The 26,659-nt window shown below is 39.9% G+C and overlaps 2 protein-coding genes across 3 annotated transcripts; both read left to right on the top strand.

The window, feature by feature from the left end:
• Positions 1–3,193: 3,193 nt before the first annotated feature.
• On the top strand, positions 3,194–10,561 carry b4galt4 (UDP-Gal:betaGlcNAc beta 1,4- galactosyltransferase, polypeptide 4). 2 transcript variants are annotated; one of them, XM_034607607.1, is made up of 7 exons: positions 3,194–3,527; positions 4,499–5,029; positions 5,605–5,837; positions 6,672–6,859; positions 7,050–7,172; positions 7,295–7,399; positions 8,016–10,561. In XM_034607607.1, the coding sequence occupies exons 2-7, from the start codon at positions 4,768–4,770 to the stop codon at positions 8,143–8,145; spliced, it is 1,041 nt and encodes a 346-aa protein (XP_034463498.1). In that variant the 5' UTR covers positions 3,194–3,527; positions 4,499–4,767; the 3' UTR covers positions 8,146–10,561. The 2 variants fall into 2 exon arrangements, with proteins under 2 accessions (XP_034463498.1, XP_034463499.1); XM_034607608.1 differs by having other exon boundaries at positions 3,241–3,281.
• A 2,939-nt stretch (positions 10,562–13,500) lies between these two features.
• Positions 13,501–25,640, top strand: arhgap31 (Rho GTPase activating protein 31). The gene is made up of 12 exons (XM_034607606.1): positions 13,501–14,349; positions 17,483–17,585; positions 18,009–18,153; positions 19,834–19,916; positions 20,023–20,130; positions 20,281–20,423; positions 20,541–20,748; positions 20,836–20,957; positions 21,200–21,256; positions 21,394–22,023; positions 22,131–22,279; positions 22,654–25,640. The coding sequence occupies exons 1-12, from the start codon at positions 14,250–14,252 to the stop codon at positions 24,721–24,723; spliced, it is 3,918 nt and encodes a 1,305-aa protein (XP_034463497.1). The 5' UTR covers positions 13,501–14,249; the 3' UTR covers positions 24,724–25,640.
• The last annotated feature ends 1,019 nt before the right edge of the window (positions 25,641–26,659 follow it).

Raw genomic sequence — 26,659 nt, 5'->3', positions numbered from 1 at the left:
GTAAATGACAAAAAATAAACAAGTATCGCGTAGTCCCTCAACATAATATTGTGAAATCCATGCCATAAGAAAAGACTATTCTAGTGTCATAATCAAGAAAAGTAATAGGGTAATACAGTTTTTTTTGGGATAGTCTGTATTTCTTCTCTACAGCACAAGGGACTGGCTGTATAATTATAAAAAGCCACACTGTGGAGCTTGCATTCACTACAAATAATCTAAAATTCTCCACAAAATATAGATCTGAGTGAAAGAGAAAAGAAAAAAAAACGAAGACGCTGATGGAGGTCTACGTGGTATATTGGTTTCGATCTTTCAGAGAACTATCTCTGCTTGCTTTTCACAAGTCCACAACAACTGCAAATAGTGCAGGGCTCTCTCACATGCTAACGTCATTCTCACTATAGACCTACACCCCCGACATCATGTCCTCACATTATAGAGGAGCTATAGAGGGGCAGAGGAGTAGCTGGCAAAGGTACTGTATTGACTCCGCTCTGTCTGATAGTCAACTGGGAAGCTGTAACTATTTCCTGCAAAAGACTTGTTCTATGAAGTAATAACAAAATATTTGTACAATTCATTATATGAAAGGGACCATTTTAAATCAGTATTAGTATATTTTGCTGAATAATACTCATGTCCAGAAATTACATTCACATTTTGAACATAGATATTTTGCTTTTCATTTCTATTTCTTCCTTACTGATGGATTAGTGAACAATATTGTTTGACCATACTCTGAAAAGAGAGTTACATATGAATTTGAATCTGTCCAAAGCTTGGACACATAAAGCTCTGCAACACCATCCTGTTTTCACCCAAAACAAGTATTACTCAACAAACCTCTGTAGCATATTCCATCACACGGATCTTCTTCGAAATGTATCATCTCAGTGGATGTTAAAAGAAATAATAAAAAAGTAGGTAAAAAGGCATTTGAGGACTGCAGCACCACCACTTTGTTTAAAAAGACGATGACACGCTGAGGAGTTCAGGATCGTGGCTGACCTGAAGCAGCTGGACAACCACTTCCTCTGTTGGCAGGAGCAAGACCTTTACCCTCAGAGTCAGTGGACCTCTGCAGGGAGACCAGCATGATGTCTGTCTCACTTGGAGGAGCTGTGAGACGAGAGTTAGGACCAAATGACCAGGATGCATTGCATGATGGGAATGTTTGTCTCAGTTCTTTGGGTCAAACATATCATAGCTGATAAATCCCTCATGCCCATTGCTGTGCACTATCTTCATTGCTTTGTTTAGTCACTGACATTGATTTAAGGGTTCTCATCAGCATGAGGCCAGTGTTGCCTATTGTAAAAGAAAATTCCAATTTACTGATATTATTTGTTTGTTTGATGATGTTTTGCCTCTCAATGGATACAGTGAATTGAGGGTCCATGACTATTATTTTGAAAACCACCCACCGGAAGTATGTGTAAAACATGCACCACATTTTGAGTTTTGTAAAGCTAAAGAAAAAAAACATAATTTCCTGTTTAATGATGATGATTTAAAAAAAACAAACAGGTACGTTGACATTATTATCACAAGCTATCTGCTAAATGCCGAGTATTATAAATATGCAGTCACAACTGTCATCTTATATGGTGTTGTCCAAATAAACAACACGCCTGACCAATGTATTTAGACTGGCTTTTTATTCAGTGTTATTAATTCAGTAATCGATATTATACATTTTATGAAATTGATTTTTACTGACTTTATTCTTTTTTGGTATATATTGTTATGTCATGTTATATGTGTATGTGTGTTAGTGTATTACATGATATACATAATACATAGAATATATCTTGCTATGAGGTGTTCTCCAACATTGAAGTCATTTCTAATTTATTTTTCATTCATCCTATTAAAATAACTTTGAATTGAATTTGATTTGTTTGACAGGTGCTGTATGAATAAAGTTTGAATGATTGATTTACTTTATATGGGTGTTTTATAAACATATCGTCACCCTCTTAAACTAATGGCCCAAGTCATTCTTTCAGGTTTTTCAGAAAACACAAAAAAATGGACCAAATATTGAATATATGATATTTATTAATAATTTCACTCAAAAAGGTTATGACAATAGATGACTATTGACATATACTAATAACAATGTCTGTCAATTATGTAACATAAGAGGAATAAATGACTTAGGCAAATTTTTGAACATGCCTTTGTGACTTAAGCAATTTTAAACCTTCAACTCTTTCAACAATAAAGCATAACTAACAAACTAACTAAACATAATGCTGAGGAGGCATGTGCATCTCCTCACTTCTCCCTCCAGCTCTTCTTTGCTGGGTTCTTGACTGATGCCTATTAATGTGGCAAATTGTCAAAGAAGTGATGACACTCAACGGGCATGACGTCTTTCATTGACTGGAGGTCCTGGAACTTTCTCTCCTTGATTGGCAGAGCACATGGAACCATCCTTATCCATGCTATCGGCTCATTTGGCACCTTGTACCCTTTGTGGCAGTGCTTCCCACGCAGAGTCCTCTGAGAAGGACAGCTTGAATTGGACCTTGCATTCACTGCTAAACTGAAGAGCCCGCAAGTGATGCACAGTCGGATCTCCAGCTTTTTTGCCTGGTCTGATGCTAATGAACTAAGATCCATTCATTTTCAGGAATTCATCATGCTCGAGCACCTTCACATGGTAAGGTGATGGCCTGATTCTTGCAGTCTGGAGTATGATGACGTAGTCTCTCGGGGTGAAGTTATCCGTAACTATTTTGCGTTCAATAGTACTATGCGTGCTGTCACACTCCATTTGTGTGTGCCCTGCAACAAGGTATTTCTATGTTTGAATCATGGAAATAACTTCAGCGGCTAGGTCGATTTTCGTTCTATTTGATGCAGCCGCCATCTTGAAAAGCTTGTAAAATTGCCTAAGTCACATTGTCTTTTGACTTAGGCAAAATAAAACGGCCTAAGTCACACTCTTGACATAGGCCATTATTCTACAGGGGTAGAATCCCATGATCTGTTCAACTGAGGATCGAGGAGATTTTTACCAGAGGTGGCCAGCATCATGAGGAGATGATTTAGGCAAAAAAAAAATCATTTTTGTCAAAAAATGACTCAGGCCATTATTTTAGGAAGGTGACGATATTGGTTAATGTGAATAAACGGTGTTTCCACTGTCCAGGGCGGAAGCTTTAACTTTGAAAACCCCGCTGCAGGATTAGTGCGTGTATTTAGCTTGACCGTGTGTTGTCCTGTGCCCGTGATGATAACGTGTGATAACAACACGAGTTCGAGATAAGGTGTGTGTGAGCCACACCGCTGTCAGGGAGGAGCCGGTCTCTCCTGCGTTTCACCAGAGTCAAGTCCCGCTGTGTTTACCGTTCGTCTTCACACGGTGCTACAGGCTAAAGCTAATGTTTAACTTGTGCAGCGGTTTACCGTTACAACTTTAACGACATCCGCATTCGTCAGCCAGCGAGCAGCTAGCTTGGAGGTGTGGGGCGGCGAGCAGGAGAAGAAGAAGCAGCTGTCAGCGATGTGAGAAGGTAATGTCATGCTTTATGGAGTTTTTTAATAACCTGCTTTAATAAACACTGGGAAGCTAGCCAGACAGAGCTAGCCAGCGTTAGCATGGGACTGTCCCCTGAAGAACATCCACGCTCGGGATGACGGAGACCTGGTGTGAGGAGGAAGAGCTTTTGGACATGTCACAGCTTTTAGTGGGAATATTAATGGGGTTCCTGCTAAATATGGCAGCCGAGACACGGCAGTGAACATCACTGGATACGTGTTTGATCTTTGTATTTGTTTGCTGCTGGTGGATCAGGCACATTTAGCTGATGTTACACTGCTAACGGTTTTTGTTTGGTTTTGTTATTAAATACGTGTTTTGTTGTAGTTATGATCACAGCTGAGTTTGGCTTTATCCCGATCAACCACATATCTGAGTAACTAATCGATACACTGCTAACCAGCCATCGTCACTTACTGGCCAACCACAATCATGATCAATGTTTCCTATAGGAGGTAGTTAGAGACTCTAACAGTTTTCTGTTGTCCCTGTTTTCAGTTTACTTTACAGGGATGATGATGATGATTAATCATAAGAGGGAATTTGTAGTTAAAATAAATGATCATTTCCTCCCTGTTCAATCAGCTGAACTCTTCCCTTGTGAGATAACAGCTGTCACACCACAAGAGTTCAGTTACACTGTGGACAATGGGATAATAACGTATACAGTTACTGACTGTATCATTACCTTCCAGGAAGCCTTTTCAGCAGTTGGTATGAGTATAAGAAACGTATCTTACACTCATCTTGTGTCTTTGTTTTTTTTAGGATAACATTGTATCTGGTGTTTTGTTCTTTTGTGAAAGGTAATGAGGGTAAATGTATCTTTTTAAAACTGTCACCTGTCATGTAATGGTGTTGTGTTGCACAAGAGGACGTGGCAGTATCAGATCATGATGTAAAAACAGCAATTCTCATTTGTCTTCTCTCTAAATCAATTTGCAGATCTCGGAGAACTACATTTTTAACCTTATCTCCTCAAACTGGATTTCAGGAGTCCAGTGATGGATTTTCATCGATAAGTTTTTCTTTCTTCACCGTGATCACGTCCAGAATGGCAGCATGTTCCATCGCCATGGGATGACTGTTCATGGAGTCTGAGGCCGTCAGTATTTTTGCTGAAATGTCCTACGAGGATCAAATATCCTAAACTCCAGTAAACAGCCTCTAGGGTGGCCACTTTCAGTGTCTCACATCAGCAAAGTCAAACAGCTATGGGCTTCTGTTCGCCTGTGTGCAAGATTTTGCGCAGGGCAAAGTATTTTGTGTTGCTCTTTCTCTCGCTGTCAGTGCTGGCATGGATTGCAACCTTTACTGGGGAAACGGTGAAATCCACTCAGGAGACCTCGGCCGCTACAGAAACTCTTGTCAAAGGAGACAGTCTGAGGGATAAACTCAACTCTTGGACAAAAACACCTGATCGCGCAAATACTCCAACACCAAAAGGCAAATGCCCTAAGGAGTCACCTTTGCTACGTAAGTATATGATGTAAGAGGTGACACAATTCTTGTGCATTGGTGTTCATTTGATTAGTTTGAGTTAATTAAAGTCAATCAAATCTGTTTGTTTATAATGCCCATGTGATAAATTATCTTTTTTACCCCTTGGTAAATGAGATAAGTTAGCTGTTATGTAATTAAGCAGACAAAGGTTTATGTGAATCATGAATCAGTGAAATCACCTTGAACTTTGGTGACTACAGCAGTTTCTCATAACTACTGCTGGTAGATTGTTTCATTCCTGTTTGTAAAAAGTGGGAAACAACATGATGAAGGTTGTGAAATAACAGCTTTTTAATTACTCTTGGCACTTTTTTGGATTTTTATTTGTAAGAAGATGTTTTGCAGAATTGTGGGTGTTTCACATCTGTCCTGAATATGTTCTACATAGAAAAAAGAAATAGCTTGAAATGACAAAGGCGGAAAATGTTTTACTCTATTCAGCACATAATCATTGAAATGTGAATGAATCTGCTCACTGTGTTCACAGAGGACGATCCCTCCCCGAGTCTCATATTTCTGTTTAAATGGGATGACTCTTGTTTCTGCAGAGGGAGCCGTGAAGCTGTCATTTGAGTCCTCTCTCAAACTGAAGGACGTGGAGAGTGAGAACGACGCAGTGACTGAGGGAAAGTATGAGCCTCCGGGTTGCGTGGCGAGGCAGAGTGTAGCGATCCTTATCCCTCATCGCAACCGCGAGAGACACCTCCTCTACCTCTTGCACCACCTGCACCCCTTCCTGCAGAGGCAGCAACTACATTACGCCATTTATATAATCCAGCAGGTATTGTTCCACAATTCATATTTATACATAATTACATTTTTAGTATTGTGTATTATTTGATTTATATTAGGCGTAGTAAAGCTCCTGCTGGTTATTACTACTTGTTTTTTTTCCCACCATTAAATTATTTGCTAAAGTTTCTCTTTAACTTAAAAAGGAAAAGTTAAAATGATCACCATTGTGTATCAGCTCATTCTGTTAGAAACTATGATTATCAGATTATTTCCTGTCAATGAAAATTATAAAAAAATGTTAAAATGACTAAATGTGATGCTACTGCACCTGATGGGCACACATCGAGGGGAAAGAAAGCAACTCTGAGTGAAGAATTATTATCTAAAAATGGTTGTGATACTTTAAAATAACGTTTTTTCTTTTTCAAATAACAAAATATCAAGCAAATAAAACATTTAACTTTCAAGTAAAAACAGACATGGATTGGTTAGACCTTTTTGTTTCTCTTAAATACAAATCTGTCAGGCACCATTTTTCATATCAGTGTTTTTTAGTGGAGACATAAAAAAACCAAATGAAGGCAAACATGTTCACATGCCCAAAGCAAATAATCTACAGTCAAGTCATGTTCTCAGAGAGGAAGTGATTATTCTAAGTAAACTGAAGGCAAACCACAGAGCAGGTACAGTATGCATGCATGCCTAGGTAGCAGGTTCAGAGCACACAACAGCTGCAGCATTAAAAAAGATTGAAAATTTACACTCCAACTATTGTGTTTTTTCAATGGATATAACGTGATGACACATCAGATACAAGAGAAGAACATAAACATCTACACTGAAGTTAACAGACTAATGTTATTGTTTCCTTTTTTTTAAGGCTGGTGTTAAAACCTTTAACCGGGCCAAGTTATTAAATGCTGGGTATTTGGAGGCACTGAAGGACTACAACTGGGAGTGTTTTATCTTCCATGATGTGGACCTGGTTCCTGAAAATGATCACAATTTATACGTCTGTGACAAGCAGCCCAAACACTTGGTGGTTGGTCGGAATGCCACAGGATATAAGTGAGTATATGACTTATTATATATGTAGTATATGACTTTATTCCCGTAAAGTTAGCAGTTAAACCTTATCTTATCTTTGTGAATAAACGACGCAGCATTAACAGATGAAAGTCTCCTCTGGGATGATATTACCTTGAAAGGTCTCATCGTTTAACAACTCTAATTCTTCTTCATAATCTTTACCTCTCAGGTTACGTTACAAAGGCTACTTCGGAGGAGTCACAGCCATGACCAAAGAACAGTTTCTAAAAGTGAACGGATTCTCAAACACTTACTGGGGTTGGGGGGGAGAGGACGATGATCTTCGCATCAGGTGAGACAGAAGTGGAAATCATTTGATCATTCAGTGTGCAGCAGATTGGTGACGGTGCATATTCATTCATTCATTCATTCATTCATTCATTCACTGATGTATGTATCTGCCGTCTCACGTAGGGTGGAGCTGCAGAAAATGACGATAGTGAGGCCGCCCACTGATGTAGGTCGTTATACCATGGTGTTCCACAAACGGGACAGTGGCAATGAAATAAACAAGGACAGGTCAGTAACTGGGAGAATGTGTTCTGCTTGTATCAGGCTATTATAGGGCAAATAAAACATGTGCCTTGCAGCAGCCCTGAATGGTATGTTCGATTTTTTTTTTGCCAAGATAATTTTTTATATTTTTCTCTTTTAATCTGTGAAAACAGACAAAAGTGATAAATATATTTTTTTTTCTCCTGTTTTCAAGGATTTTTAAAGAAAATGTGTATAGAAGCATTTATAAATATTATGATGGAGTAACAAAGGCCACTTAAAGGGAGTTAAATTGAAGAATGTGGATCATCTTGTTAAGTTATACTTAAGATTAAGTTTCACAAATAACAAAATACTTAATCTTTTGGCTCATCGGCATCACATTATTATAAGTATCAAGACTATGAAAATATTATTTATTCTCCTATTATTATTATTATTATTATTATTATTATTATTATTATAACATTTTTTTCTTGTAAAATTATTTTAGAATTATATTTTCGATTAATTCTCAAAATCTCAGTTTTTTTTTTAAATCCAATTTTTCTGAGATAGACAAAAGAACTAACCTGAATCTATCCTGGTAAAAAATGTAAATATCATCTCTTCCATAAACTCTTTTCTTCTTTTCTCTCAGGATGAGGCTGTTAGGACGAACACGGCAGGTTTGGAGAAAGGACGGACTCAACAGCTGCTCATATAAGACTTTGTCAGTAGAGAGGCTGCCTCTTTATGTGAATGTCACTGTGGACATTGGTAAGCCATAGAGTTAAGATTTCCAACTGGAAGCCCTACTGTGACCAAAAATAATATTTTATGATATATTTTATACACTCTACCAGGCCTCTGAGTGCAGAACATCTGATGCAGTTTTAAAACACAATCAACACCCAAAATGCACACAGTTTCAGTTTACATATTAAATAGTGGTAACCACATTAGTTGGTTCATCTTTTCACAATAATGTTGCATATCATGCTGCCTCCATTCCTTCATATTATAACCGTACTTTCTTCGTTATGAGTCGGAGCATCCTGCAAACATTGAATACATATACGGATATATAGCTATTCCTGGTATTTATATATTGCTGTAGCAAACTTTGATTAATTCATCCATTTGCCTTATTATTTGCCTTCCTGATATATATCACAGCGTGAAACATGCTGATATGTTGTGTCTAAAGTCCTGTAACGCTGTGTATTTTGTGCACTTCATTCTCTGGATACATTGAACTCTTGAAGTCCCGACAGTCAAAGGTGGTGTCACCTATTTTGCCTGAGCCAGATAACCGAACACCAGTGTTGGTTTGCAGAGCCTGTAAGAATGTTGACGTCTGAGTTTGATTCACAGCTCAGTAGAGAGGATTTATTTCAAATTGACATGTTCATGACTAACTGTAGAAACGGTGTAATCTGAGGTAAAGTTACCACTGGATCAATTGACAAGGATCACCTGTATTAAAGCTACACAATTTGAGTTTTGGCCACCAGATGGCAGAAAGACCAACTAACAGCAGCATTAGCAATACTCTAATCTAGTAAACATGCACTTTCAACTTTATTTGTTTTACAGTGTTGAAGCACAGAAATGTAATCAGGCTTTTGCTTTAGATCAATGAACATAAGTAAACATGTGTAAACTGTCCAGATTAAAAAAATACATGAACTAATCTAAATTAGCTTTAAATTATCCTCATTATCTGTATCTTAAGATTTCAGTTTCAGAGTTTAGTCATAGTGGACAAACTGAAATTCAAGAAATCTTAATGCAAAATATTCAGAGTCCTCATCTAAAACTTGGCAGTAATAATATATTATACAGTGACAATTAAATTGTGCAGCTTATCTTTGAGAACAGAAACTCAAGCAGCAAAAGCAATAATAATAAATGGTGATCATATCCCTTGATATTCAGTTGAATATATTGAAAAAAGTTATCGGTATCACAATGTAGGATATATTCACAGCGGACATTTCTACAGGAGCCACACAGAACACAAACCTGAATCCGGCTCACTTCCAGCCTCTCTAATGTTATTTATAGTCTGCTGTGATAAAGGTCCGTCAAAGACAAAAGTAATTCTGCTCCGTCTGCCTGCTCAAAAATAAAAAAAACCTCAATCATCTTATTTTTCTGCGCATCACTAGCTAACAGAACGACCATCTTTGCATGTTTTGATCCTTGTTAGGGCCATTATGATAATATGGTTTATTATACTGCATGTCTTATTTTGTACAAGGCCTTACATGCTTGAATTTCAAGCAGATATTAATGGGTGGGGGATTCTCAATTTATTAGTTCAAATGTTATTGTTTTTAAAGATAATTGTTAACTTTTGTGACCATCAATGTATTTTTACTATCATCACATGTGAAGACATTTCAGTGGAGAATAACCTGCACACTCATGCTTTGATCACTGCATGTTGTGTGTCTGATACACGCATATCAAATCTGTTAATCACTAATATGTATTTTTAACCTAGTGTAGCTACTGGTATGTTACCACTACATTATGTTTTTACTTTATTTATCTGCGACTGAGCAATATTACTGACCTGGTTACAGTTTACTTGAGCCACCTGTTCAATTTCATATTCCTTCCTTTTCAACTAGAGCTTCATAGCAACTACAGCTCCTGAGACACACAGAGACATGTTCTGTTTGTGTGCGTATTGATGTTTCTATGAACTGAACTACTCATAAATCTGCAGTGTGGTGTTAGCATCGTTGTACATTTCAAGTATTAGAAAGTAGCCTGATGGTCTGTTCATTTCACAGTGAACTGATGCTTTCTTTTCTACTTGTTCAACAACTTTTGTAAGTGAAAATATTCTCAAGTGCACAAGTTAAAACTACAACTTCCTTTGTAAAATGATCACAACTAAGCAAGTTCGTGGTAGTGATGTAGCATCAAGCATTTCACTGACATTTTAAAAAAATTCAATTTTATAATTTATATGAATAATTGTATGAAATTCAAATGGATGCCATATTAACTGTTTGAGAATTTCCTGTGATTTGATTTTGAATGTATGTGGATCTTCGGATGATGTGACATGTTTTGTTTGTGTTGAAGAGAGAACATTGATCATGACAGGTGGAGATTATGCATTACACTCCCAATAGGATTATTTTATCTTTAGCACAGATTTAATAAATGGTCTAGTATTTTTTCTTATCAATCGTCTCGTGGTTTCATGTGTTTTAGGGCAGAGGTTTCCTCATACGAGATATCAAATATTCAGTATTCAATAATTAATATGAATTAATTAATTTAATAATAGCCTGTTTTGTCACAGTTCTACTTGGTTATATGAAAGAGCAACTCAAGAAAAATGTCTTAGAAAGATATTAAACATGTATTATGCATCATTGTAATTTTAATGGATGAATGTGGAAACTTCAAAGACCCCCTATCAGTGTCACAGACCCCCACAAGTAGTTCACAGTATCATAACTTAACAACACAAGGTTTTTGAGGGAATCAAGCTTGTTGCAGTCAGTAGATCTCTAAGTTCTAAATACAGTATATTAGTTGTTATAATCAGTACAATGATATATTTGTTTATTATTCTGCTTTTGTATTAGGTGTTTGCATCACAACAAATTTGATACCACATTTTTTATGAAACTACAGTTGAGCTAAAAGGTAATCAGAAAGTTCCGAGGGGAAAATCTCTCTTGAATTTAACTTATTAACTGATGTGCTGGCACAGTGCACGTGTGCATGGTTCATATTCACAAAGCCTGCTTTGACAGTTCTGCTCGAACTCGGTGAGTAACGCCTTCTTTAAAATGTATTATATTCACCTTCAAATCAACAATATCTCATTCAGAAAAAGTATTTAGTCGGTTTCTCATTATTTCCATTCTCTCACATTAGCAGAAGAGGATTTATGCTGCAGATCTAGAAGACATTGCATCACTCCGAGGACATGTACTCAAAGTAAGGACAAAGAGCAACCCCTTGTTACCCGGATACAATGACATGTCTTCTCAGCTCCATAGTTTTTTTTAAACCAGTATGCAAAGAAAGAGCGGGATAGACAGAATGATGTCATCTCCTCTTCCTATGGTGCAGAAAGAAGGCTTTGTCTTGTCGAGGCCGCGCCTGGTTGTGTAGCTCACATGTGACATGCACAAAATACTTTTAGCACAAAAATATCAACAAGAACACGAGAATACTAGAATGTCAGTTGTCTTCTCAATATGTACTGTGTTGTTCCCGCTTGTAAATAGAGCAAATAATTCACCAGCGCCATGTTCACATCATTATTTACAACAGCAAGGAGCTCAGAGGCCAAAGATGTTAGTTGAATTTTGAATTCACACATGTTTGTTAAAGATTGAACTGTTGGATGGAAACTAAGCTGTTCTAAAACTGATTTCGCAACCATGCTTGACAATATTAAATTATTTCATTGCAGTATTTCGTAACCGCCCTGGCAGCTCTGTGATTCTACTGTTCAGCAAGAAGGTCCAGCATCTTGTCAGTGTCTGCGCCAACAGGTCAGGTGAACTGGAAACTCAACAGAGCCAGCACATATGAAGATGTTTGTGTATTTGTTGCTTTTCCTTTCAGCCACTGCATGTCCTTAAACCCCCTCCCCTCCACTGACCCCCATTATCTTGAATAGGAATTTGAAGATAAAGCAAATGGATGGATGCTGTCTTACCTCCAAATAGACATCTTTGAGAAAACAAGAAACTAGAACACACTTCGAGCTGCTAAATAATTTCTAAATCATATGATAACTTACATCTGAACTGGGTCACTTGTAGTGAAGAATCCTTCAGCGTTGGAGGTTTTCTCAGCTCTGTAATGATAGCTTCAGTATCTTCTCAGCTCATTGTCCTGATTTTCCGGTTGTCCCGATATGACTCTCTTAGTTCACTCAATTGGCTCTCACGGCTGTTTTTAGCATGAAAGGCTATTGGTGGAGACCAAAACAGAGCTAAAACAGACTTTATTCAGCAGGTGGAAACAAACGTGATTCCAAATGAATGATTTTGCTTCGTAACTTCTTGATGGGTAAACAAGCTTCTGCTGGCAAATCCACCACTTCAACTTAAAAGATGGTGATACTAAAGGGTTTACGGCTTGATTCCACTACCCTAAACATCTATTATTTAAGGTATTTATATAAGTCGAAAGCATCACTTGAATCGGTAATTTGGACATTTTTAATGATGCATTGGAGGAATTGTTTGAGATCTGAAGCATCAAGCACCTGCTTTCACCTCTTGAGGAGTAACCTGCTTCTTGTTGTTATGAAGCCTCTAAGTGATTTTAAACTATACAGCTCATAAATAATTTAACTTTGTGTATAATTGTGTCACATTGCAAACCAGAACCTGTTGTGTTGAGGTTTCAGAAACTCGATATGAAAAGTTTCCATTTACTCCAAACCCAAACCAGATTGACATCAGACTTGTATATGTTTTAAAACCAAGCAGATTACTGCTGTCAGTATGGTTTAAACAGCAGGGGCAGACATATTAATGTTAGTGATTAGGTCTTAAAATATCATCTCAGGGAAAGTTCAGAGTTTTACAGCTGTAAAATGCCACTACACAATTTATATGATTTGGTTTTAGGGTCAGTAATTTTCCATATGAAACTGATGCTGTCAAAGGCAACAAGTTTGAGGAATAAATCACCAATACACTGTGAGTTTTACATGATCCTTCTGATGTAGTGCCCTCCAGTGTAATTGGATTACATTTACTCACACAGGAAGTGACATAAATACTTGAAGAACTGAATGAAAGTGTTATTTATTTAATAAGATTAACATTAAAGCCATCCATCTATTTAATGCCATCACTAATTATGCGTTTGCCGTACAGTTATAATCCCTTTATCAAAAAGAAAAAGATGACATGCATAGCTGTGAGTAACAAGAACCATGTGTCGTCCGTCTCCTCACCCCCACCCCCCACCCCCCACCCCCCCGATTTCCCCCCATTTCCCATCTGTGCCCTTCAGGCCCTCACTTCAGTCGCCTCCCACTTCCCTCTTCCTTCAGAACTCGTCTGTTTTTGTTTTCGATCCCGGGCTCTTTGCACAGGAAATTGTATACATAGGGAGCATTCAGGAAGGCAGAGAGCAGCTTTCCCGTTAGCTCCGAGTTTGGGCACACGAAAAAAAAACTTGGATAAAAGAGGTCAGTAATTCCTAAACCAGGAGAGAAACAGAAGTCAGCTGTTCTCCTCCCCTCACTTCCCTCCCCTTCACACAGTCTCAACATTTCAAAAATCCCTGCCACACCACTGCCACGAATCCACCTCTAAACATAGAATATTTGAAAAAAAGGGGAAATCGGAATGAAAATACAAACTAATGTGCTTGGGCGGGGGGGGTTGCCTCTCTTGATGCCTCCTCAGCCACAGAGAAACCAGTGAAAAGGGGAGACTGTGTGGAATGAAGGAAAAGAGGAGGAGATAAAAAAAAGGAGCAGAGAGGAAAGAGAGAGACTGGCTGGGGGTGAAAGAACAACAGGAAACCAACCGATTCTAATGCTGTTTCTGCAAATCTCCTTGAGATAACGCAGTGGATTGCCACGTCCCGGCCGAGCTGCAGTCACGCCGTGTCTTTTTCTCTGATCATCACTTGAAATCATGGCAATCTGAAAGAGTTCTAAAAGTTTCAAACGTGACGTCACTTCTGCTCTCAGCCTCCGACAGGGTGGTCAGTCAGAATGTGAGCGGATGCAGGAGTTTTGGGAGCCGATTGCTGGGATTTCTATGTCGCTGCTTTCTTGACCCGCAAGCTCAAGCTTTTTTTACCGGGGTCATATGGATCGATCGCCGTGCCTTCAAGGAGCTTTTCATTGTAATCATCTGGACTAACTAACTGGAGCCACATGAAGAATAAAGGGACAAAGCAGAAGTTGAAAAAGAAAGGAAGTGAGAATGCGTTCGGCTGTGACTTGACAGAACATCTCCAGAACTCAGGACAAGATGGTAAAACTTTTTTTGTTTTGCCTTTTCTAAAAATCGAACCCTTGTTAGAAGCAGCTATCGTCATACTACACATGATTTCTTTCACCAGATATGACTCGTACATATAGAAAGAGAGGATAACACTGATAGTAAAAAAACACCTTAGTTGATAATGTCATAGATTATCATAGATGTTAAAACCTTTTTAGATGCATATTTGTGGTGAAATCAACACAGAAGATTGCCTTCAAGTAACAAATGCAGGGTTTGTTATATATGAAGCATACATTTTTTTATATATATGGGAAGACCATTCATTCACCCATTGGCTGTATTAAATGGTCATTTGTGACTTTGGGTGTGGCTCTTACATTTTCATGTGTCAATTTCCCTCAGCGACTATAGTTACTTTCACCACTTTTGTGTCTGACAAAAGACTGGGCGGCGCTGTTGCTTAGAGATGAGAGAAAATGATGAGGAGTGAGAGAGAAAAAAAACAGGCAGAAACAAACCAAACGTATCATAAAAAGACCAAATATGTGGGTTTGTTTTCTTTTCAAGGTTTCTATTTTTTGATCCTTTAATTCCTGTTTGTTTCCTGTGGTCGAGTTCTTGGTTCTGTTTCTCACAAACATCATCTGTGACTTTTTTTGGGGGAGAACCATGATCTGTAAGGGAAAAAAAGACGGTGAACACAAGTGTTCCACGTGCGGAGGCTCATGAATAGCTGCGTTGAGGATCACTTAAAGGAAGACCTGTTGGAGTGGACACAGTGCGAGGCGGGGCGGTTCAGTGCAGGAAGTGAGGAGGAGGTGTAAGTCATAGCCCGTCGTCATGGATGTCCAGGAGACATATTGTGGACTGACTCATTATCCCCAGAGGAAAACCTAGATGTTCAGTTTGGATACATCGGAACCTTTTCATTTTTAAATATATCTCTGAGCAGTGTATTAGATGTACCAGATGCCCTTCTTCTCTAAAGCTATGTGGTGTGTTTGTAATGCAAGGCCTGTTTATTTGTATAGCGCATTATCCCCCACAGAGGTCATTCAATGTCCTTCACAGAAATAAAAGAGGCATAAAAATACTGATCAGAAGAATAAGAGCATCAGAACGTCACTGAAAATCCAACACAATGTTACTATACTGAGCACAATATGGAGTTTATTTACCTTTGTAAAATTATAGTGAAATACACATGTTAGCATTCGAGAGTGATGAACCAAAAGCCTGTGTCAAAGTCCAAATCTCTCATGGGCCTAAAAATAAGACATGAAACACAGACTTCCTGTCTCACGCAGACCGGGAAGATCATGATTATGTAATTCTATGAATAACATGTGTGTCGTGTCATTGTTTTAAAACTACAGTAATTTGAATAAAGCGACTCTTAAAACCAGCAAATTACCCACATTATTCCCTCAGGGTGAAGGAAACTGTGGAACAACAATGGTGTTATATCTGGCCCTGAATCTTTAGATGTGTTTTAGTCCACATACGGCAATAAAGTATCTTTATAAAAGCTATAAAAAAAAAAGGAAACTGTAGGTTTTGTAAAGTGAACCATTGAGCAGTATCTGCACTTTCAGCATTTATTGGTACATTAAAAATAACTGCAGGAACAAACTAGAATGACACTCAGTAGAAGGCCTACTTCCACCTAGACCAAAGAGTCCCCTTTAATTCAGTCAAGCTGCACCAAATTTCAAGCACTCATAGATATTAGTTCCACAAATGTGCCTGATTTTCATTAGGATCCATGAATTATTACAAACCATTTTTACAACAACAACATAACTTCCTTGGCAGATGTAATAATCTGTTGCATACATCGTCTGTGTCGAGAATCATCTTTAAATCCTCCTCCTCTTGCATCACTCGTTGATTTATTTAATTACTGTGTTACATCATAATATCTATAAAAAATCTGATGAGAGCCAAACTGTATTTTGTTGCTGCTACAAGAAGCAGAAATCTTCCCTCAACGCTGAGACTGAGAGACATTAAGTGAAGGCTACAGAGTTGTTCATCGTCCAGCATTTGACCACAGGCATGTCACTTAAAGTCCAATTAAGTCAAAGACATCAGTGTGTAAATGGGAGATTCTTGGTCTGCAGTGAGAGACCACTGCCTAAAATATTCACACATTCATTTTGTGGAGAGCTGTACTCCTGTTGGCAGCATGGTGGCATTTTTAAGTCTTAAAAATACACAGAAACTACCATGTTAAAATGCATTAGTCTCCGCCTGTACATTATTTTTTATCTGTGAAAGACAATTATATTTACAATGGGGACTATTAATTTAATGGCTTAAAACCTGCACTGGCACACAAGTAATTACTCCAATGTTTGGAGTCAAACTAATGGCTTGTGGGAGGCTGAAAATGAGAGGAGCAATTTAAAGGAACTTCATGTTGTTCTTTATATTTGAAGAGAACCACATTTAATAAAGGTTGTGTGCTGATCTTGTGCTTTTGAAAGAACAAGTCACAAATACAACAAAGTCATTGTCTCTGTTTGCTCCCCATTCTCACAAAGGCCAGTTTCTGTGTCCAGGCGTGCATGCATAAAAAACCCCACAGAACATAACTCAAAGGAATCAGCGCCCCCCCCCCCCAAGTTAAACTTATTTCCAATAAATTGTTATTTTCAGTATTAGCCGAAAGGGAAGTTGTGCTCCAACTGAATCCGAGCATGTGATTCAACAGGCTCTGGAATAAGCCACAGTTAAATCTGCTGAGATTTCTAAAGAGAGTGTGGCCAAACTCCAGTTGTGTGCAGGGGGTGATGTACTGCAGCTCAGAAAGCCGTGTGGGTCGGTGGTAACATTTCAAAAGCTGTTTTCTATTAGAGGAAATGTCGTAAGTAATACCAGCTACAAGGACTGGGTGTGTCAACCTTCCTTTGAAACAAACAAACCATTTTTAACTTCCTGCCAAAGTCCACCTACAATCAGCCACCCTAAGGAATATAAAGCAGCCATGGTGGAACAAACCCATGAAGCCAACCATTATGTGCATTGTTACCACTGAAACTCCACATTACAAACTGTTTCCTTCTCCTGCTTTGAAGACTTAAAGACATGTGCAGTGTGAAAAAAGCAAAACATGAAAAGGTTTCTCAAACTGACAATGACAATATTTTAACTCCAGTTCCGCAGGTTCTGAAGAAATGTGCGGAGTTTATCGAGGAGCATGGGGTTGTGGACGGGATCTACAGGCTGTCGGGGATCACCTCAAACATCCAGCGTCTCAGGTACTCACGCAACATGTCTGCTGCACAACAAACAGTGTTAGGAACTCCATCTGATGATGCTGTGCCATGTCGTAGAAAATATGAAACATCTGATGATACTGATTACTTATTGATATTATGATCAGATGTTGTATCTCAAATTATGTCCATAAAATTATTTTAGTCAATCTGTTTATTTTAATCTATGTACACCAAATGAATACTATAGGGTATATTCAATTTGCATGATATTGTTTTCTCAGGTTAGTATTGAGTTTCTTTTTTCTTTGCCATCTTTTTTTGCTTTCTTTCCACAACAATGTCAGTGAACCGGATCAAGTTCATTATAACAGTCCACACACTGCAACAGCAGTTAGCAGGGGTGTTAAACAATCAAAGTATTCAGCCAAGTGTGTGTGTGTGTGTGTGTGTGTGCGCATGCAGGCAGGAATTCTGCTCTGAGGCGTGCCCTGACCTTACAAAGGAAGTGTACCTCCAGGACATCCACTGTGTGGGTTCCTTATGTAAGCTGTACTTCAGGGAGCTACCCAATCCCCTGCTCACTTATGAGCTGTACAGCAAATTCACGGTGAGTAAACGTTCAAATCTCACCCACAGTTTTGACAAAGGTTGAAAAACCCTGCGGTTTTACAGGGGATTTAATCTAAACTTATGTTTTACAAACTAGAATAGCAAAGCACAGCACATACCTCCGTCAATCCCCGAGAGTCCCGATACATTCAATCCAGCCGCACCTTACGCACCCTCATAGATATCAGTCCTCTGAATATGTCTTTTCATTCCAATCTCTGTGTTGTTTCTTTAGAAATCCACAAAAATGTCAGACGCCCTCGCATTGTTAAAGTGGAAAAGCAGGGGTGAAAACATAATTAGTTACACACAGCAAGGCCGCCCCAGCGTTAGAAGTGACTGAGCAGTGTCTATCCCTCATGATATAGTATATCTGTGTCAGCATCTTATTTACGATCAGCTTTCATGAGTGTGACCTCAGCTCTCTGGCTCAATATTGATCTCTGTTTTCATCTCCTCCCTGGAGAATACAGCTCAATGACAAGATGTCAACTGAACTTTGAGAGGCAACATATACAAAGAAGACTTCCTTCTGATGACATGATTGTTAGAGACGGGTTTATTATGTTATTCATCTTTTATGGGTGTTTTGTGGATTACTCTGTTGCCAGGGTCTGTTCTGATGTGGGTTTTTTTACCAAGTTGCCTGATTTTAAAGATGCAAAGATGTTTCTGGTCCTTCTGGTTCACAAGGGATTTTAAGATTTGTAAGAACGCCGGACCAAATGTGTTTCACAAAAAGTAAAATCTCTTCAAATTTGGGATGACACATCTCGTAGGTTTGTGTGGGGGGGTGATTTTTCTTCACAGGCATAAGGGAGAGGAGCAGGAATACCAGAGTGTGAGACCTGGTTCATGCTCTGTGTGAAGCTTTCTTTGTACCTTGTTGGACTATTTGCATACCTTGGCATTCATACACCTCGTGCTGCTGGTGCCTGAAAACTCCAGTAGTCCAGTGTTTTTGGAAAAATCTGTTCCTCACATGGTGTAACATGAAGACGAACATAATACTGGGACACTGTTTCCCGATTGTGGAGCTGTCTTGTTTTGGAAAGACTGAACCCAGTGTTCTGAGATGAGCCGCGTACTCGATGACATCAGTGTTTTCATTTCCACATTTATTCCGTCTGACACTTTCTTTCTAAGTTGTATATAAAGAAATTCGAATTTTTGTGTTTGGGCCATTTGACAAAACAACACAAGACTGCACAACAGCACATGTTGGTGACCTCACACATGAGCAGTAAATGCTGCTGCTCAGGCCTCAATCACATTAGTGGGAATGCACGCACTCCAGCATGTCTGTTTACATTTGCTGAGCCCGGAGAGCTGAGCAGCGAGCCTCGGTCAATGCGTTGATTGTGTGAACTGGTAAAACCAGCTGTTATATGTTATGTTATTGTAAGGGAATGTGCGCTGGTTTCGCAGACAAATTAAAGATCATTATCAGCAAGAATTTCAAGAGAGCGACAGAGACCACACGCTCATATTTTGGGGTTAACCTAACCCGAAACCCTCCACTTCACAATCCACAGTAAACCATAATCATGACCTGGAAAGAGATAATAAACACGTTGCTGGCTAGTTACAGGCATCAGTCCTCCAAATCCTTCTATTATTTTGACCAACCCTGGATGTGAATTCCTTTGACATGCACATCTGTCTGTTTCACATGCAGGACGTGGTCTCTGTCCAGGGCGATCATGAGAGACTTTTATACATTCAGAGGGTCATCAAAGAGCTGCCGACCCCTCACTTCAGGTACACTTCTCTACCAAAGCCCGTTTCACTCTCAGCATTTTGATGTGTCCTGTTTTCTTGTTCTTATAATAATGTTGTAATAAAATTGTTTGTTAACTGTCCTCAGGACTCTGGAGTACCTGACTAAACACTTGACCCAACTCGCCACGTTAAGCACTGAGACAAACATGCACACACGTAACCTGGCCCTGGTGTGGGCTCCAAATCTGTTAAGGTGAGTTTTGTTTCCTTTTGACAGATGACTTTCTTTTTCGGTCATTCATCGTTGACATATTATTTCTCGAAGCTCTGATGAGTTACAATAGCTTTTTTTGGGGGGGAGCAAAATTAGGATTTCAACATCCTCATCTCTTGTTTTTCTTAGATCCAAAAACATCGAGACTTCATCTACTAACGGAGACATGGCGTTCCAGGAGGTGCGAATACAACAGTCAGTGGTCGAGTTTATTCTAAACAACACAAATCAGATCTTCAGCGCTGGTTCGGTGCAAATCAAACCCAAAGAAGGTAGGAACATTCATTTGTTAGAGATTTGGAGGCTTAAGTGACCAAATGGTTCACCCCTGGGTTATTATTGATATTATGACCAAGGGGTTGAAACCTGGTCTTATTCTTCCTCTCTAGGACCAAGTTTGATGTGTGGGGAGATGTACGCCACGATCCCGATCAGTGGCCAGTGTGGGCCGATGAAACTGATGAGCCTGGAAGAAGCTCAGGCCCGTTCCTTAGGTCAAAACCATCCTGTGCACAGAGAGCGTCAGCGAGAGAACAGTCTTCCTAACACCAGCACTGCCACGCTCTACCACACCGTCATAGACATATCAGACAGCAAGTATGACAAGATTGACGACTGTATTTGTTTCTGTCAGGACAAGGTGACGATCAGCGTCGGGTTTAATGATCTCTCTTTGTCTCGTAGACGAAAGTTTTCTGGGAAATCGAAGAAGTGGAAGTCCATCTTCAACCTGGGAAAGTCTGTGGACTCAAAGGGAAAACTGAGCCGGAACGGCAGCGTGTTCATTAGAGCACAGGGGAGCACAGGTAAGGTTAATGATCAGCCGTACACATATAAGGGAAAGATCACTAAGTAATTTATTCCACTGTAATAAAAGGGGTTAGGAGGACTCTTGTGATGGAGGTGCCTGGGTAATATTTAGCAAAATAGTATAGTAAATTTCAAATTATTAATGTTTTTGACTTTAAAGCTCCACCACTAAGTGATGTCCTGTCCATGAAATAGAAAATGTGACCCTCGTGAATGTTATTGGATTTGTTCCCCACAGAAAAGGCAGCTCTACGTCCATCCAGGAGCATGGAGTCCTTGTGCTCTTTACCAACAGGTGTGGCTGAAGCCTACATGTATTCATTTGCATGAAAATTTCCTGTGCATGAAAAATGACATTTTTGTCTACGCCTTGATATAAATGATGTTGAATCTGTTACATATTTCTCCCCCCGTGTTATTTTCACTGTGCAGATGACGACAGAGCAGGAAACAGTCCAGCTGGAGGACCGGGCAGCATGTTTCTTCCAGATGTGAAATCCAGAACACTGGGATCAGACTACGACCTGAGTGAACACGACCAACACTGGGATTTAAAAGGGAAGAAAGTTGCCGGAGCGACGGGTGGCTGGAGCTCCATCACAAACCAAAAGGGGTCACCGGGAGCCTCATCTCAAAAAACACTGCCAGAGCAACTGAAGGTGTTCAAAGGCGAGGACCTCAGCGGGTACAAACCCACGTCTCCGAAAAACCGGAGGATGTTGTACTCAGGCTCTTCCCACAACAGCTCATCTCGGCCCTCCTTCCCAGGAAGCTTCTTCCCGCTGGAGTCCTCGCCGCGGCATCAGAGGCGAGCCGTCAACATATCTGAGCCTTTTGCAGTGTCCGTTCCCCTGCGTGTGTCGGCTGTTATCAGCTCTAACAGCACGCCATGCAGGGGCCACGCCAAGGACAAAGCAGCCACTTTGAAACCCTGCAAAGAAAGTTCCGAGCAGAGCACCAACAGTGGAAAGAGCAACACCTTCCCCCAACTGGAACCAAAGAAGCAGGAAGGAACGGAGAAGAAAAATACAGAGGAGCTGACCTCTGGAGCTCCACCAGAGGGTGACTACATCTTCCTTTATCACGTTTTAAAATGGCTCGTTCAGGTCAACCATGTGTAAGAAGTAATGATGCAAAGAAAACCATTTAAATACCTGCTGTTTTCTTAGATACAAGCAAAGAAGTGACGCCAGAAGGAGATGGAGGGATGAACACTTCTGAACTGAAACCGCTGTCCCCTGCAAATGCAAGAGAAAGCGAAGATGTGGCGCCATCTTCTGGGAAAGAACTGCACAAGCAACCTATAGCTTTACAACTGGTAAATAATTTGTAGTGAATGTGTAGTTAGCAGTTCTGAATGAAGTTATAAAAAAAGATACATTGTTCAAAAAAGCAAATCAAAGACCATAAAGCATCAGTCACCATTACCACTGATCCGTCCTATTCTCAGGTGTAACCAAGTCAAATGAAAGTACTGGGATCCATAGGTAAAAATAGTAATATTCCAAGTTTAAAGTAGGATTAAACAAGTTTCTGAATTGTAAATCGCAAATCTCTCAAATCCATTACTATTCATATATTTTAGCCAAGTACTACATGTCTCAAACCAGTATAGAGAGAGATGATCAAGTTTTTTTTAATTATTTAATTATTAATCCTGTCTGTTCTTGTTTATTTTGTATTCCTTCTCAGGACAAAGGATGTTCTACTGGGAACGAGCTGTGGTCTGACCTCCACCAGGAGCTGAAGATAACCGAACCTGAAATCGACCTCCTGGATGAGACTTTCAAACCGGTTTTCAGCTCCAGGACTTGTGAGGGCACAAAGTTGACGATGGACGTGAAGTCGAAGCGGAGCCGCAGCTCTCCGTCTCTGTCTTTGCTGTGCAGGGAGCAGCCTTCAAATACCTCTCTGAGTGATCGCATATTCGCCACTGGATCAGACTCTGCAAAGAGACAACCGTCAGAGTCGGACATTTTGTTTTCTCTGCACAAAAACTTTGACGTGTTTGTCGGTGGAAGCACAGGAAACGTCTGCCCTGCTGACCTGGTGGGAGAGAAAGAGATGAAGAGGCATCGAGGAGCCTCACACTGGGACAAAGATAAACCAGCGCAAACCAGGAGGAGCCAACTTGCTTTATCAGAAACACGTTTGGATAGAGCTGTGGCTCCTCCGACAGCAAAGGATGCTCCAACAATTGGAGGGGTTTCAGGAGCAGGTGATACAGACAAATCACAGAAACGTGAAATTCCGCGTCCAGAGAATAAAATCCCCTGTGATGGAGCAAAGCGGAGTGCGATGACGGAGGCGGAGGCGATCCAGAGGCTTTCCTTTTGTTTGGAGCAGAGACGTAAAGCCTTGGAGCTGCTGCACCTCGACGATGACGATGGATGCACAGGAAACATGGAAGATCTGGACTTAGTGGAGCCCTGGGAGGACTTTAGCTCCAGCAAGCAATGGGTGACCAGTCCTCTGCACTCACCTGACGTGGAGGAGCTGTTCAACCAGCTGTCTCCCTTCTACCCTTGTAGAGAAACGTTGAGCTCTGAGGAGGGAAAGATTTCGCCTCCTTCGGTCGATAATGGCAAACAATCTGCCAGTAAGAGCAACGAACGCCCCCCAGGAGCCATCCTGCAAACATCCAGCTGCAAACCTGAAAGTAAATGGATGTATTTTCCGTCAGTACCTGCTCGGGTCAATGTGAACAGCATCAACACAACACAGACACACACAGGAAAATGCAGCACAGCAAAACAGAAGAACACAGTTTCATCTCATAGGTTTTACAGGCAGATGTCGTACGAGGCAGCAGCTCCAGAGAAAAGAGAGGAGAATAGCTTTTCTAAAAACAGGCCATGTTCGCTCAACCTAGACCTGGGGTTTAGATGCATCCGAGACATTTCTAATCAGCAGAACCGTAACTCATCAGAGTTCTCATCTTGTCATAGAGGATTACTAAGCTCGTGTGGGACTGTGAACAACGGGCTGCCCTCAGAGCTGGAGTTGTTTCTGAACGATCGGCAGGCGCCTCTACGCCGAAATTCAGCGCCGGTCAGCGTGTCGTCAGTGCGAACAGCGTTCATGATAAAAACAAGCCAGGCCAAAGCCGTGCCTGTCATCCCCCCGAAGGTCCAGTTCAGTCAGATACCTCACTCCAGACAGGAGAAGGATTTTGATGCATTGAAGGAACAGGAGAAGGAATATCCCAAAATGAGCGCAGAGAGAATCAATGCTGCACCTCCTCAGGTGATGTCAGATCTAAAGGAGGAGCTGGAGAATAAAGAGCCTGCGCCCAAACACCAAAAACACCCCATTGTTGAGAAATCCGCTGACGCCGTGAATACCACATCCACTCCAGAACTGCCGGTCATAACACGGAGACACGCTCCCAGTCTGGAAGTGTTTGTAGATTGTCCCAGACCCAACCGAGGGAACGTTTTACAGAGGCCGTCCTTCAGGAACCGACAGAGACCTCAGAGTCTCATCCTGCTCAGCCCTCCGTTTCCCATCATGGACTACCCACCGTCAGGGGACGACAGCAAGCTCCTCTCATCCCTCAGGAGCCTGAACGACCCTTCAGCGCCGAACGTCTTCTCTCGAGAGATGGCGGAGAACTTCAGGACGGCGGAGGGGATCTCGCTTCAAAACAAAATGACTATTCCAAAAAGCGGGCAGAGACTGGAAACATCGACCAGCTGCTTCTACCAGCCGCAGAGACGCTCCATGATATTTGACAGCAGGAGCCACAGGCAGATTGAGTGACTGGAGGTGCAGTCAGCGAGAATGAGACTGGGTGTCTGTAAATAGATACAGTATATAATTATATATATAGACCTAATGTCTAAACTGACAGGAAGGTGATATTGTTGTAAATCAAAGGATTTTGTTTGATATGGGAGATGAAGTTATTGTAGAAATACTGAGTCATTAAGCAAAAAATCATTAAGTATTAGAGAAAACTTTGAGGAGGCCATGATTTTTAATCACCAAATGATTTCTGTTAATCTGCTGAGTATTTTCTCAGTTAATTGATTAGTTGTTTGCTCTACAAAATATCCGAAAATAGGAGAAAAAGACGATTCTAATCCCAGTTTCTCAGAGGCCATATTGATGCAACTGTTCGCCAACATATGCAGTTTATTATCGAAGAAGAATAGCTGTCAATTGAATATTCTTTGATTCGACTAATGTTTTCAGCACTACTGACATGCATGAATGAACATGTTTTTAAAAGTGACATTCGCTTTGCTCTTTTAAAGTTACTGTATATCTGAGATACTGGAAATCAAGAGAATCACTGTCAGTGGTGAAATCTTCACCTCCCCCTTGGCGGAGGTAAAAATCTTAAAGTCAACACCCTTACTAGTTTTCCTGGGGTTTCAATCAATGGTGGAAGAACTATGCACATTTTAATTAAAAATACCAATACAGCATTTTGAAAATACATATCTACAGAAAGTGGCACAGCCATCTGAGGCACTATGGTGTTCAGTAATTTGTCGAAGGACACTTGAACACAGACTTAAGGTGCCGGGGATCGAACCGACGACCCTCTCTACCTCCTGAGCCACAGCCGCCCCCTGACAGAAATGTAAACCTTTATTTTGTTCAGCTTTACACTAAAACCTAAGTTTAAAGTTGTTCTGTTGTTTGAACATGAACCTTTTTCTTAATTTTGTTGTATTATTTACAGCATCTCCTTTCAACGGCACAAAGTTTATACTGTATCTGATTCAGACCTCTTTCAAAATAGGAACTCCAAATACAGGAAGTGTATAGTGAAGTTAAATACAAATGATAAACTGACACTTAAACTTTTAAAACAGTTTTATGTAGATGAAGATTTATCACAACCCAGTAACTACGGTAAACTTGATACTGATGATGTATTGTACTGCTTCTGTGTTGAGCTGGTGTCACTGAATTTCTTAAACTAATATTTAAAAGGATTTTTGTTGATTTTAAATATAGCAGATTATAATTAACAGTATTTACCCACAGAAGGAATTTAACATGTATCTTTATTTTTTGTAATTACTTTGTTTTATTGCAGTTTTTTTAAGTGCTGCTTGATTTTTGACAACAGTGATAAACCAGTATTATAGTTAAAGAGGAAGAAAAACAAACAGTGTTTATGATATTTTTTGAAAGGTGAAGTCCAGGAGCTGCTGCGACAGTAAACTGGAGGCTGACTTTGTGCACACTGACTGTATTCAATGTGTCGGGACCTTGATGGTGCTTTGAGTCAGACAGGGTCTCCAGGTTTGATGTATTTTCTTTGTAACTGATGTAATTTCGTACATGTAAGATAGTTTTGATGTTACGGAAAGTTACAGTTTTTAAAAAAAAGATTTGGATGTTGTTGAAGTTGAATGAATGATCACACTGTTAATCAAAAAAAGTTTGGATGCTAATGTTGGTTATTTTATACTTGTTTTGTGACCGATAGTGAAACTGATGGAACGGATTCCCAGGAAAATCACAGGTTCCAATAAGAAATGTACATAAGACACATGGATTTTGTTACAGCAAAAGTTATGAGAATAAAAATGTATAAAAGTTATTGGTTCGGGTAACATGTTGCTTTCATTGACACATACAATGTGAAGTACTTCTATTGTGACTAAATGGTAAAATGCCACCCATTGGTTGTTAAATGTTTTTCCTTTGACAATCAGATGTACTGTAGTTTTTTTAC

This window comes from Hippoglossus hippoglossus, chromosome 14 (assembly GCF_009819705.1).
Source record: "Hippoglossus hippoglossus isolate fHipHip1 chromosome 14, fHipHip1.pri, whole genome shotgun sequence".
Classification (NCBI taxonomy): Eukaryota; Metazoa; Chordata; class Actinopteri; order Pleuronectiformes; family Pleuronectidae; genus Hippoglossus; species Hippoglossus hippoglossus.
The sequence above is the reverse complement of the archived record's forward strand: the minus strand, read 5'-3'. Positions and strand labels throughout refer to the sequence as shown.